The sequence below is a fragment of the Anser anser genome (assembly GCF_964211835.1).
Source record: "Anser anser genome assembly, chromosome: 1".
Taxonomy (NCBI): domain Eukaryota; kingdom Metazoa; phylum Chordata; class Aves; order Anseriformes; family Anatidae; genus Anser; species Anser anser.
In genome coordinates, this window is record NC_139720.1 from 8097446 (window position 1) to 8111873 (window position 14428).

The 14428-nt window shown below is 43.3% G+C and overlaps 1 protein-coding gene across 5 annotated transcripts in view; it reads right to left on the bottom strand.

Moving 5' to 3' along the window:
• Positions 1 to 985: 985 nt before the first annotated feature.
• The window catches only part of GRM3 (glutamate metabotropic receptor 3), a 106314-nt gene continuing 92871 nt past the window's right edge, over positions 986 to 14428 (bottom strand). For all 5 annotated transcript variants that reach the window (XM_083819369.1, XM_083819368.1, XM_083819367.1 and 2 more), the window contains 3 exons: positions 12730 to 13796; positions 6939 to 7113; positions 986 to 1532 (listed from right to left, as the gene is read on the bottom strand). In XM_083819369.1, coding sequence (XP_083675495.1) covers positions 1459 to 1532; positions 6939 to 7113; positions 12730 to 13796 — 1316 coding nt within the window. In that variant the 3' untranslated portion in view covers positions 986 to 1458. The remainder of the gene's footprint in view (positions 1533 to 6938; positions 7114 to 12729; positions 13797 to 14428) is intronic.

A 14428-nucleotide genomic window follows, 5' to 3' on the forward strand; every position in this document is an offset into this window, starting at 1 on the left:
CAATGAGACTTTTGCTATTGACCTTAGCTGGAATGAGATCAACGGGAACAAGCCCTTAGGTAAATATGCCCAGACACATTAATCAAAGGTGTGTTTGTTTCCTTAATGACTTATTGGACCCAGCAGAATGGAGGATTTCAGATTGTTTCAATAGAGTGAGTGTGGCTTGCAGAGAGCAGCTATAAAAGCCAGACTTTAAGCCTATTTTGCAGTCCTCTCAGTAGCCACTGTGTGTGTGTGTGTGTGTCTGTGTGTGTGTGTGTGTGTGTCTGTGTGTGTGTGTCTGTGTGTGTGTGTGTGTGTGTGTGTGTGTGTGTGTGTCTTGAATTGTTTGGTTTGAATGCAAAGGTCACCCCAGAGACATGTGCAAATGTCTCCTACATTTCTCTTTTGTAACTTTTTTTGGTCTCCGTAGCGCTCCAATTACCTTTCACGGCACCGGTGATGCAGGCAAACGGAACCAGCTTTGTTTTGGCTGGAGGTATAAAACAGTCTTAGCTAATTTTCTGACAGATTTTCTTCTCTCTCTTTGCCAGCCTAACCTAAAATCTCTCTGCTTTTTATATGCTACCAGTCTACTTTGTGCACGACGGATTTAAATCATGCCAAATGGGTGAACCAGTAATCAATTTTTTTTTTTTTTTGCTAATACCTCATTGAGATGCAATTAGACATTTTCACTTTTGGAAATTATCCTGCATTTTAAAAACAAGAGAAGCACTTGAGATGCTTTAATAATGTGCTTTTTTATTATATGTTTTTAAGGAGAGGAAATTTGTGCTTGGCCCTGACAAAGCATCCATCACAAGCACAGATTATGTGCAGTGGATTTAGTAACACAGGCACACACTCATACACACCTAAGTGTACACATACATGCTTAAACTGCAGGCTTTTTATCCTTTCTACCTCCCTTGGTGTTTAGGGAGGACCCCTCAGGTGCGTGATGACCTTGAGGGAGGAAGAAACAAAAATGAAACCATGCTGAAAAACTTTTATCTCTTTATTATTGGTGCCTTTACATTAATACTGATGTTTTGTGCTGAGAAAACCAACCTGTTACACGTAAGGTAACTGTAATATACAACATAGAAATGCAGTCTAAGTTAATTACAACAAGGAGCTACAAAAAAATTTCGTAGGAAAGAAGTCACCTAACATTGCAACTGTGCTTGCAACAAATCACTCCCTTACTGCAGGACTATGCACGTTGTGAACCATGGCTATTTACATGTCCCTTACAACCGTTAACAACAGAAGGGCTAAAATCAGTCTAAAAAGTTCCAGAACATCACTATATACTGTACAATCCTCAAAAATAATTTATTACACTGTTTCTAAAAAAAGGTACTAGTCTTGTTTTGTTTTCTTTTGTCTTCTGGTGTTTCTGGAGTGCACAACATGTGCAAAAATTTGCCTAACAGTCTAAAAACTCAAGAACTGAACCGCAAGTCACAATCACAGAGATGAGGTGGTGGAGTCCAGGACTTCCCTTCCATTGCAGACGGTCGGTACGTACATACTAGCAGATGCTGAAAGAGAAAGAGAGGAGCAAATCAACTGACTTTGGGGGCGACAGAGAGTCACAACGCATAGGATTAGGATCTGGACCATCTGGACCATCTCACCCAATTTAACCAAGATGACCATGACAAGTCATGGGCAGAGGTGACTGTGTCAGCCGTGGGGCTGCTGGAGGTGTGCTTGCACCTCTGCGAGGTAATTCAGATCTGAGGCTGAGGCACCCTCTGGAGGAACCTGATTCCTCTCTGCTGAGTGTTGAGAGAGCTTAGGGTGATTAAGCTTCACTAAGAAGTGTCTGAATAAGATGCATGAATTTTTTTTTTTTGTTTTCCTTTTTTTTTTGATGATTCTGGGCCACCAGGTCTCACATTACAGCATGTTGCATGGTAATGTGAGCTAATGTAGCTTGAGTGGTGCAAAGGTGTCTTTGTAGAGTAAAACGTGAGCCTGTGGATTTTTCATTTCTTCTTGGCACGAAATTATAAGGTCTGATCCTACATTCCTGAAATAAAACATATACATTTTTAAATCCAGGAGAGAATCCACCTCTACACATTAGGGCTGTGTGTTAATCTATTTTTTAATAAGAACAACAACAAAAAAATTCTATGTGCATATTGGATGGAATAAAGAAAATTTTGAATACCTGAATTTGAAAGCATAATTATTTCTCACTTAGTTCCAGAATGTTTTGTGGCCATAATCCCCTTGATTTCTAGGATCTCTGGATCAGGATCCAATGTGCATCCAGAGGTAAGGGCTAAATTCTGTTTCCCTTATCTATCTATATTGCCTAATGCTTTTTTTCAACAAATTTTCATTGCTTCAGTGATATGACAATTGAATCTGAGTAGCAGAATCTGTTTCTAAATGTAGTTGTATTTTGACTGTAGAATATATTACCATTCTGCCAAAGGCAGGTGGTTGGTTTTTAATTCAAAAGCATGCTGTTTTGTCGATCTTTGTAAAAATTATCCACTGGGCATCAGGAGTGTGTTTTCTGATGCTCTGTGACATCTCTGCTTACAGCACCTTAAAGCTGTTTTTTGAAAGATACATTAGGTTAATGATAACAGTGACCCCGAGAAATGTGATGCCTTCATCAAAGAAAACACACAGCAAGCAATGACTTAGTAAACTCAATCATCCAGTGTAAAAAGCAATTTATGTAGCTGACAAGGGCATGCTCACTCTTCCAAAACTGGTGCTGGCTGCAGTCTTGGTTGCAGACTGGTTCTCTAAATACTCTCAGCATCGTTTTCAGAATAGATCATTATTTCTTCAAATAAGCTGCTATTTCTAATTCTTTCATCGATGGAGTAAATATTTCATGGAAAATAGAACTGCTTTTACATGACAAATTTAGAGGCACCCCTGGACTAATCTGTTACTCAGAGGGTGGGGCATGCCCCTAATAAGCAGAAGAAGCAAGAATGAGCCCTGGCTCTGAAGTAGGTAGATGGAATTTCATCTTTCACAACTTGTATCTATGCTGAAATCTGTAGGTAGAAGGGGACAGGACATCAAGTCCAGGATTTTATGATAATTAGCTGTCAGGGTCTATATTCAGTTTTTAACTGGAGGTATTCTGGCAGTTCACTGACCTGAAGTTTTTCTTATTGTTACTTTTATTACCACTTACTGTAGGCAAACAGAAAAATCTGTACTACTTAGGAGACTTGTTTCAAACCCTAGTTCTTCTCCAATACGACTACAGGCAAAAGCATTTAGCTTCTGTCAACATCAGTCGCCCACCCAGAACTTTTTTAGCTTCAGGGGTTCTTTGAAGTCCAGCCCACTAAAGAGTATGAATAGCACGGTAAGTGGGTCAGGAGGATGCCAAAACTGGACGGAGAAATATGGTGGTAGGCGAGGAACAAATGGCCTTGATTTTTCAGTCCCCAGGCTTTCTTCACAGCATGTGAAAGCACTTCTCTTGTAGTGCCGGGAGGCAGGTATTAACTCTGCCGGGTGGAGTAAAGGGTTCACACTGAGTGTCCAGCTCTCTCAGTTGTCTGAACAAAAGATTTTACTTTTCCTTACAAACCTTGGCCATCTTAAGCACTGGCACTGTAGAGTTCTGAGCTTCATGCCACATAGCAAGTGAGGGGTCTCCTGAAAGATCGGTGAACTTGCTAGGGACACCTCAACCCCATTTTGCCTTGTGTTCAGGCCATGCAGAGATGTAAGACAAGACCAGAAGTCTCGATGTGCCTGCAGTTCATGCTTTTCATAGAATCCCAGAATGGTTTGGGTTGGAAGGGACCTCAAAGCCCCCCCAGTGCCACCCCCTGCCATGGGCAGGGACACCTCCCCCCAGCCCAGGCTGCCCAAAGCCCCATCCAGCCTGGCCTTGGGCACTGCCAGGGATGGGGCAGCCACAGCTCCTCTGGGCAGCCTGGGCCAGGGCCTCACCGTCCTCTGGGTAAAGAATTTGAAAAATTTTCTCCCTATATCTAATCTGAATCTCCCCTCTTTTAGTTTAAAGCCATTCCCCCTTGTCCTATCACTATCTGCCCAAGTAAAAAGTTGTTCTCTTTTGATCTCCTCTTTTCCAGAAGTCCTTCAATTTTGATTAGATAATCCAAGAAAAAGACTCAGAGCAAAACCACAAGAGCTCAGCGCCACCATAGGCACCTTGCACCATACCTATACAGTCAGGCAGACTCAAACTTGCTGTGTGCAACTTCCTCTACTCATGCTCACAACTGGACAGCTGTGAGTTAATTATGTATAAAAGCCGTATATTAGCGCTCGGTTGGAGCTAGGGCTGGGCAAAGAAGTTATGAGAGAGAAAATTTACCAGCTTGGCTGTAAACAGTAGTTTCAGTTCTTCTGACCTCTGTGGAGGACACCCGGAGGAGCTGATGTCTGCGTGCAGATCTCCATGGGGACATAAATGGAGGCAATGACACCTTCTGGCTGTAAAAGCTCAGCCCCCACCATGTAGGTGCTTAAATCAGTCCTGAGTTCTAGAGGAAGGTTTATGAGTACTGATCTCCTACCTTATGGAAACGCCTTTCCTGTGCCCCATAAAGCAGTCCCCAGGAAAACTGGGCAAAACTCTGGATGGGGGAAGCAGAATTTGTGCTCTGCCAAAGGTGAAATTCCAGATCCAAATAAATGTGTATGGATATAAATAAACATTTCAGAGCGTGTCATGTACCTACGTACACATACATCCTACTTCTTAAAAGTCTCAGCGAGTCACTTGCTGTTCGTGGCCCCCTCAGCTCATGGCATTAATGACTGATAGAGCGAGGAGGTGGTGGCAGCCCCTAGCCAGCAGAGATGGGAGGCCATGGGGGTAAGAAACACACTACCCGTTCAGGCAACTGAGCTGCATAAGGGTGTAGGGGAACCTCCTGTTCTCTGAAGCTCTGATAACGAACAAGAACTGGCTGTTTGGACGTTGCTGACGCCAGAATGCCCTGGAGCTAATTTTGATCAGCCTCATATTAAGCAGTTTCTGACTGATGAAAACACCATCAAGACCAAAGGAAAAACAAGCTGACAGCTCTGGGACTGATGAGAGGAATATTTCAGATTCCTTTTTTTTTTTTTTTGAATAGATGCTGTGTGGTTATTGATGTTGTCTCACTCTCCTCCTGCTGCCGCTGAAGGAACATACCCAGTGATGAACGGGATGCAGATAGAAGTAGGCTCGTAACAGGCATGGAAAGGGCCGTGGTATGGATTAGAATCCATTTGGAAGACAATAGTTTTGGAGGTTTATGAATGACTACACAGTTAAAAAAATGCATTAAAAACTTAAATAAATGGAAAGGTGTGAGTGCAACAGTTTTTAAGGCTTGATCTTTATACTTCCATTAATGTCTTAAAGATATTTACAAACTTGAAAAAGTGAGCTCTTAATCTAGCGGTACGCACTGAGGATCTCTCAGTTGCATGCATGCACACATACATACCCATATTTTCCAGCCATTGCCATAATAAAAAAAAATCAAATTCCAAAATGCAGTCCTGTGCAAAATTGTCCATGAATCAAAATGGTTTCTGACTTACTTAATAATATGAGGGAATTAAATATATATATATGTCAGAAAAAACAAATCTTTACAAAATCCGTAAGGGACAAAAATAATCACACGAGACTTACCATTTTGTCAGAGGGCCAAACTTCTAAAGGTTTTTGGGAAACCGTGGGTCTTGCAAGTCCAGGCCCTTTGGGAGTGCTCTGCACTTGGGACACTTAGGGTCATTTCATCTCTCTTTATTTAAGTTTTCAGAAATAGTAAATAAATTTAGTTTCTGGAGCCTGGGCTGGATGAGATGGAGGACGTGCAGGGCCACATGGCTGCTATCTCTTGTTAAGGGACCCCGGGCATGCCTGGCACAGAGTGGTTTGGGAAGGGAGAGGCAGGGATGGCTGGGTTCCCTTTACCTCCTCATCCCTGCCCATCTGACACACTGTGGGGTCTATAGCTCCTTCCACATTCTGTCTGAAGCTTGTTATACCAAATATTTCTAGAAAATTTTGAAATTTAAGTCACACTCAAAAGCCTGAGGCTAGGTTAGCGTGAACTTCCTGGCAAGCCTTGCTCTGTGCATCCCCGCTTTCTTCTCTCTCTTATACCTCGCCTCTCTCTAGCTGCAGTGTGTTTTTCAACCAGCTCTCCAGGTTCGGCATGCTGTCTGCAGAGCTCTGTGAACAAGGTGCTGTGTGCTCCCATCCTTGCCTTGTTAAGTTTGACAAGGAAAAAAAACACATATATGTGACCTATTTTTTTAAACCCTACAAATCTCTGAATAACACACCCAGAAGAAGAGCAACAGCCTCATAACAAAATCACAGACGTGAATCTGCTTGGGATGAAGGCACAGGGAAGGAGGGAGGCTGAGCAGGTGAGCTCTCCTTGCAGCCCAGCACCAGTTGCTTTTCCCTTCTGTGGCATTTACAAAGGGTGTTGCTCACACTCAGCATACAGAAATGGTTTCTGGCATCCCTCGTACGCGCTTGCTGCAGAATTGGAGCTTTTCCTTTTTAAGTCAGGTGATAAAAAGCATCGAGAGAGAGCTGCATTGTGGCCTGGGTCCTGTCAGGGTGTCATTTTGATGGGAATACTCCAGGGTAATCTGTTCCTGGTGCTGCTGCCAGAGTGACAGTGACAGCAAGCAACGGGGCCTCCTTGCTTTGTGCTGAACAGGCTGGAGTCAGAGCCCGCTGCAAGCTCTCTGCTGGCTTCAGTAAGCTTTAGATCAGGCTCCGAGCTCTTTCCCATGGGAGGAGGATGAGTTTTTCTCTCCAGACACAAACAAAGAGATGCTTCCATGGGGTACACAGCCCTGCCTACAAAAGACTTTTTGTTGCTGGTAAAAAAGCATCCTCTGCCTTTACCCCAAGCCACTGCAACCCCAGATCCTTACAGAAAGGCAGCAGTTTTGCTACTTACACTGGGAGTAAGTGGTCCCGGTCCCACTGACGCTGAATCTGTTGAGGTGCAGTCTGTGAGTGACCACATTCTTCTGGGGCTGGAAGAGGATGATGTGCACCTTGGGTGCGAACAGACAGCCCAGCACAACGAAGCCGCTCAGACTCACGGAGATGCACATGGTGGTGGTCTGCACCTGGGAGAGAGCGGGGGCAAAGGGCCAGGTTTCAGTGCGGAAAGCTCGGAGATACAGAGTGTTAGAAGCGTCATCATCATACAACAGTAGGAATCACAATCAGCACTGGTACAGGCTGGCTCGGACATCTGTTTCATCCCTATCTTCCACAATCCTAGGATTGTACAACAGAGCTGCGTGGTGCTGATGGTGCTCTGTGTCTCTGCATATTATCAAGGGGTGCTTGACCAAGTGTGCTCTCCCTCAGCTAAGCACAAGAGTGAGAACAGTCTCTTTCTTTTACCCCCATGCCCTTGATTCCTAACTTGATCAGGAAGTCCTCTGTAAAGCCTGTAATGCTACAACTGAGCAAAGCCAGCTACACTGGAAACCAGGCTGCAGGCACAGTGCTTCCCGTGGGGTAACATTTGATGCTTCATGAGAAACATCCATTTGAAACCCTTTTATCCTCCAGTTTCCATCCTAATCAGAGAACCTGATCAATCCCTTACTGAGACATAGGTATGAATTTGAGTAAGCCTAAGAACTGGTGACATTTGCCAGGCTGACCCTGAAAGGTGCCCTGACTTTGAGGCAGGAACCCTTGGGCTGAGAAATGAATTGTTTGGAGGGCTACAGGATTTTGGAGTAGTTGTCGTGGGCCATTTGTTAGCATAGCTTTTCTGTCACTGTCTATCTTCCTTTTTTCACAACTAGGTGCCAGTTTACTGCCTCATTTTCAGTTTATATTCTTTTCTTCCAAGCAGATTCCTTAATTAAGATGTTGAATTAAACTGCCATAAACTCTACTGCTTAATTTGAATGATCATACATCCATGACTCGTTTTGCCTTAGTTACACTCCTGCAGTCCTTGGAGATTAGCCTTCTTCCATGGGAATGCTTCTCACGTCTCCTCGTCAGAAATAGTTGTTGCAAAATGAAAATTGGAGTAGCGAATGGACTTTGTTGCTTTATATATCCACAGAGCACCAAGTGTGTTGTCAGCAGTGAGTATAATTTGTGTGATCATATAATTAATAATCACATATAATTAATAATCACCAAAGGTGGATGTGGCAGGTACAATGAAAAGATGCTCGGATCTCATGAGGGGAGGGATCATGGAAGATCCTATAGGGACAGCAAGAGAAAGGGCACCTTAACATTCCCAATTGCACTTTCTAGGTCACCAGTCTGTGTTTGGTCCCCAGGCCTCTGCCGTCACGTCTGAGCAGGTCTTGAACCAGGCACTGTACAGGTAAAATAGGACTAGGAGTTTTCTAATAAAACAAACATCCGTCCAGTATTTTCAAGATATGGTCTGTGCCTTCGGGAGCAGCTCAGCTGTGCGGACACAATTACACACCTGATCAGTGAAATGGTTTGGGATAAAAATAGTCCCCCCCAGGGTGTCTTTTAACCTGTGTCATTCAGAGGCTCCAGGTGTAACCTGGCCCCACAGACCCCAGTGCTGGCAGAGCCAAGGCAATCCTGCTAGAGCAGGCAGGATCTCCCAGGCAGGGGAGTGAGAAAGTGAAGAAAATGCAGGGAGAAACTGTCTATACAATAGAAACTTATGACACACGATTTCATTATAACCAATCTAACTCCCAGACTTTTCCCTTCCTGTGTATCTGCATTTCTATAGGTTTTGTCTGAGGTAATTGGGTGAAAAAAAAAATCCCTCAGGTGTGCTAAGTATTGGAGCAGCTGTGAAATATGTGTGCTTATCAGTCACATCAGGTTTCTTTGTATCTTTGATTCTGAAGGATAACGCCTCAATGAAATCAGTGTGGACCGCTGCATAAAAATCAATAGCATCAATCTTTTCCAGAAGCTCTCATTTAAATTTCTGAGAGTGCAGCCACCAAACGCCGCAGTTTCTGGGTTCTGCTTCTGGGACTTTCTGGGAACTAGTTCTGGGATCATTGAGGGATTCTTGGGAAGTCTCCAAGGAACATCAGGGTGTCTTGCTGCTGCTGCTGGGAAAAGGATCCTTGTAGGAAGCTGTGACTTCTACCAACCTCCAGCAGCTCCTAAGGAGCTGTCAGCTGCCCTTGATCAAAGAGTGCTGGAGTTTGTGCCCCAGGAGGGTTGGGCACTTGTGTTGCAGGTGCTGGGAGGAGCCCTCTGTAAGAGCTGGGCAGCTAGCAGGTTCAGCAGCATGCAGAAGTGTGCACAGAAGAGGGTTAGAAATGATGCTGAAGGCTATATTTGTGTGCTGAGTGATGGTGATGTGCCACAGGGCATGGTCCCCAGCTGGGACAACTAAACCTGGCACGTCAGAGGGCTCAAACCAGACTGAGCTCCTGAGGGAGGATGCAGCTCTGCAGTGCTGGAGCTGCAGGGATGCCTGGGGAGGACTGGGGAAGACTGGGAGGTGGTCTTCTTCCCTGCAGAAGGTGGAGGATTTCTGCTTAACCAACCTGATCTCCTTCTACAGCAAAATGACTGGCAGTGTGGGTGATGAGAAAGTAGCTGGTAGTTGTCAATGTCTCCCATAACTTCCTCATTGGTCTCTGACGAAGGAAGAACTGGAAAAGTGGGCAATGAGGTGGACTGAAAACTGACTGGGCTGCTGGCTCAAAGGCTATTGATCGGTGGCACAAAATCCAGCCAGAGGTCAGTCACTAGTGTCATACCCAAGGGGATGATACCAGGGCCAATGCAGCTTAACACCTTCCTTAACAGCTGGGATGATGGGACAGAGTGCGAGTGCACCCTCAATAAGCTTGGAAATGAAACAGAACTGGGAGGAGTGGTTGATACATGAGATAGCTGTGATTCAGTAGGACCTCAGCAAGCTGGAGAAATGGGCTGGTAGGAAACTCATGAAGTTCATTGGAGTGAAAAGCAGAGTCCTGCAGCTTGCTTGGAATAACCCCATGTACCAGTATGAACTGCGAGCCAACTAACTGGAAAGCAGCTTTGCAGAGGAGGTCCTGAGGACTGTGGTGGACAGCAAGTTGATCATGAGCAAGTAAAGTGCCCTTGCAGCTCTGGGTAGGTCAATGGCCTCCTGGGCTGCATTAGGCAGAGTGTTGGCAGCAGGTCAAGGGAAGCATTCCTTTCCCTCTTCTCAATGCTAGTGAGACACTAGTGAGATGGGGTTGCTCAGCCTCAGAGAAGAGAAGGCTGAGATGGATCTTATCGGTGTGTGTATGTACCTCATGGTGGGAGAAAAGAAGAGGGAGCCAGACCCTTCCCAGTAGTGCCCAGTGACAGGACATAAGGCCATGGGCACAAAATGAAATAAGGGAAATTCTGTTTAAACATAAGGAACTATGAGGATGGTCAAACGTTGGTACAGATTGCCCACAGAGGCTGTGGAGTCTTCATCCTTGGAGATATTCAACACCTGACTGGCCACAGTCCTGAGCAACCCATTGAAGGTAACTCTGCTCTGAGCAGGGAAGGTTGGTTGAGACGATCTTGAGAGGTCCTCTCCAACCTCGGTGCTTATGGGAAGACAAATTTTGTGTGGAAAAATCCCAAAGCTGACCTCATGATTGAATCACCATGAGTTCAACTGTAAACTCTTCCCTCAGAATTTCATTTGCTGGTAAAATTTATTTTATTCAGGGAAAAAAGAATATTGGTCTTGAAAATATAAGCAAGCTTAGTCTAGAAATAAAAAACACAGCTATACCATAAACCCTTCTCAAAGTAGAGGAGGCTTTAACTAAATAGCAGGACTGTCTGGTGGGTAGATCTGTAAGACAGAAAGATGTATGCCATCCCAGCACATCTAACATGCTGTCTGGTGCTTCTCATACAGGGTTCATGCAGGGACATTTCCACATCATTACTGGTAGGGATTAGTACTATATCTATCTATCTATCTATCTATCTATCTATCTATCTATCTATCTATCTATCTTTTTTGTTATTTTTGAACTACAGTGAGGCCAACGCCAAATCTCAGGATACGTTTCTAGGAGTTCTCCCCCTTTTTTTCAGAAGGGTGAGTCCTAGTAATGAATCTCAAGCCAGTCAGCGTTTATTTTTTTCTTTGCTAATATTATGTTTCTAAGACTGGTCATTAGTGATGCCACCAGTATCAGTATACGTTAGGATGGCACAGGTTGATTTGTAGTCTACATGTGATACTTCATGGAAAGTAAACAAGAGATTTTCAAAGGAAAACCAAAAATGTAGGCATATGGAATGGGATTTTCAAAAAGTTCCTGACATGTCATGAAAGTATCAAAAAGGTGTCAATTTTCTGTTATCTCAGTAGGACTCAAGTTGGCTTATTTGGAACTTTTTATTTAAATTAAATCCCCATGGGTGCTGCTGAAAAATCCCACTCAGGAGACGAGGCTAAAAATATTGCTTGAACAATCATCATTCTCCTCTTGACCATTAGTGCCTGTGCTGCCCACTTGTGTGACAGTCTGCACCAATATTACCCTCCTTCTGTGTCTATCTTTCTGATTACTTTGAGTGTCAGGAGCTTTTCCCCAGTGCCCACCTTAAACTTTTCCTTCATTAGCTTCAAGTCATTACTCTCCATTCTAACTTCTCCTGAGACTGAATAATTCTTTTCTCTCTTTTTGTTGCCTTGAAATTATTTATAGTCTATGATCACGTCTCCCTGGGTTTACTCTTGTCTAGACTAAATATATTTAGCTCTTTTACTGTCACTCTGCGTGTCTTACTGCGGTCGTTTGTTATCTACCCTTGTTTTCTCGAGGTTTTCAGTACCTTTCCTAAGCTGAGAAAAATAGTACTAAATATACTGGTTCAGGATGGTCACACTAAAAGCATGTTAAGTGACGTTATTAAGTCTCCAGTTTTACATGCTATTTCTTGTACATACTACTGTTAATAATTGCACCCTAAGTTAGTCTCCTACCCTTCTGGGCAGAAAGTTGAATTAATTCAGCATAATTTGTTGTAAGGCCCAACTCCATCAGTCACTTCTCACATCATAATAACTGTGAGATTTCCAGTGGAGCAGATCAGAATCTTTTTCTGAGACAATTTCCTTCTGTCCAAAAATACAATCTTATTGAACCTGAAGCTTTGCACGAATATGTGACAATTTAAACAATTTAGTATTTTTTAAGGTTGTTGGTGAAGTCTGACCAATATTTTCTGCTCAGTGAGGTATGTGTTTTATCTTCTACAAAGTGGAGAGAAACTAAAAAGTTCTATATTAAAGCATAAAATCTGTTAGAAATTAAAAACACAAAACAAAACAAAACAACAACAAAAAAAGAAGGGGACTAGTTGCTTCAGTTTTTAATTTAAGGCCCACCTCCACCAAATAACTCATTATGACTCACTCTAGCTTGTGATCTTGTTTTTTTCTGGTAAGACTATAGCTCCACATACTGATGTACTAGTATGAATATTTAATTCCTATGTTATGTCTCTACCACAATCAGACTGATAGTACGAATCACTTCCATCTCCAGCCATACATACGCAGTTCAAAATGAGACCATCTTTCTTAGAAATAAGCTAAAATTTTGTAATACTCTTGGGTGGTCATTAACATCGAAACAGAGTTTGTTTGCGAGGGATCCAGGGGACAAAGGATGTTGAGAGAAACTATTAGTGAATGAATGATGACAGGGTCCTCTAAAGTGGTGTACATGATTTATGGAAACACATATCCAAAGACTTACTCTGTAGTCACTGGATGTCACATAAAATATGGGGAGAAAGGCCAGCCAAATGATGCACGTTGTATACATTGTGAAACCGATAAACTTGGCTTCGTTGAAGTTCTCTGGGCATTTCCTTGTTTTGAAGGCATACACAGTGCATAAAACTACGAGGATTACATCATATGTTAAGGAGATTAACATACTGGAATCTTTAACATTGCATTTCAATATGACAGTCTCTCTCTTCTCAGGAAGAGTGTACCTCCTGGTGCCAGGGGCCTCCAAGATGAGCCACACAGACACCACCACAATCTGTACCAAAATGAGACTCAGGCATATGAAGACCTGAGAGCTGGGGCTGATGAACTTAGGCCTTTGGGCACCGTTCTTAACACCATCAAATATTCTGGCTATGCAGTTTGTTTTTGTCAGGAGGGCAGAGTAGCAGACAGCAAAAGAACTTCCTAGCCCCAGACGACGCAGGGTGCAGATAGCTGGAGAAGGCTTGGCTATGAAGAAGAAAGTCATGCTGTATGACAGGAAGACCCCAAAGAGCAATATGTAGCATAGTTCACGGCCAGAGGCTTTGACAAGGGGAGTATTGTTGTGCTTGATAAACACTGCAATGACCATAAAAGTACAGATAAAGCCCAGGCATGCAATGGTAACAGGACCTATTGCCCAAGCATCTTCCCACTTGATGTAGTCTTCTGGTAGGTCATAGCAGCCAGTCAGGTCAGCTGTGGGCCATTTTCCTGGCCCGCAGTCTGCACAGGTGAATTCATCAGCCAGGTACTCGTATGTTTCACAGGGAATGCAAATCCAGCAGCAAACGTCTCCTGGTTGCATATTCTTCATCTCATTAGGAGCACAGGGGTCACTGCACTGCGAGACAGGGACAGAGCTCCTCGACCAGTGGATGGAGTCCACCTCAAGTGACAAGGTTTCTGCCCAGTGACCAACCTTCACGTAGGAGTATCTGTCTCCAGTGTACTGGAAGTTGAACACGTTGTATCGGCCTATCCCATCTCCGTAGGCATCAAATTTGACCATACTGTCTGCAGCGTTGGGAGGGTTGAATGGAGCTGTGAAGGAAAAAAATGAGAAAAGAAAAAAAAAAAAAAAAGATAATATTAGTGTCAAAACAGCAGCTGACTTTTTCATCTCTTTGGGAAGCATAGCCACCAGGCTGCTTACAGAGTCCAACTCAACTGCCAACAGGTAAGGCAAGAAGTCTGTATCTGTCAGATTTTTTTTTTTGCATTGTTTGAACTTGGAAGAAACAGAGAACTCAAATAATAGAACTCTATTTCACTTGATTGAATGAGAAATAGTTGTGCATGTGGAGAGTTATGTTAGATTATCAACGTACTTATCTTTTTATTGGGTACAAATAAATTATCCAATGTTTTCCCCCCAGCATGCACAATCATGACCTTTCACATTATTTCTTGAAACAAAGAGGTCTGCTTCTAACTCAGTCTCAGAGTTATTTGGTGAAATTCAGCTATCATAGAATAAGAAATATTAAATGGTCAGATCCATAAACATCAGTTTTTAGACCAACGGTTTGAAATGAAGTTGAATAGTGTATTAGTGATGATGATGATGAAGTAACTATGAAGTCCTCAACAATTTCTTATTATGTCTTCTTAACTTCTCCCTGTGTTGTAGGAATTCAAGAATCCCTTCTACTTTGCTTCAGTTTTCCCATCTT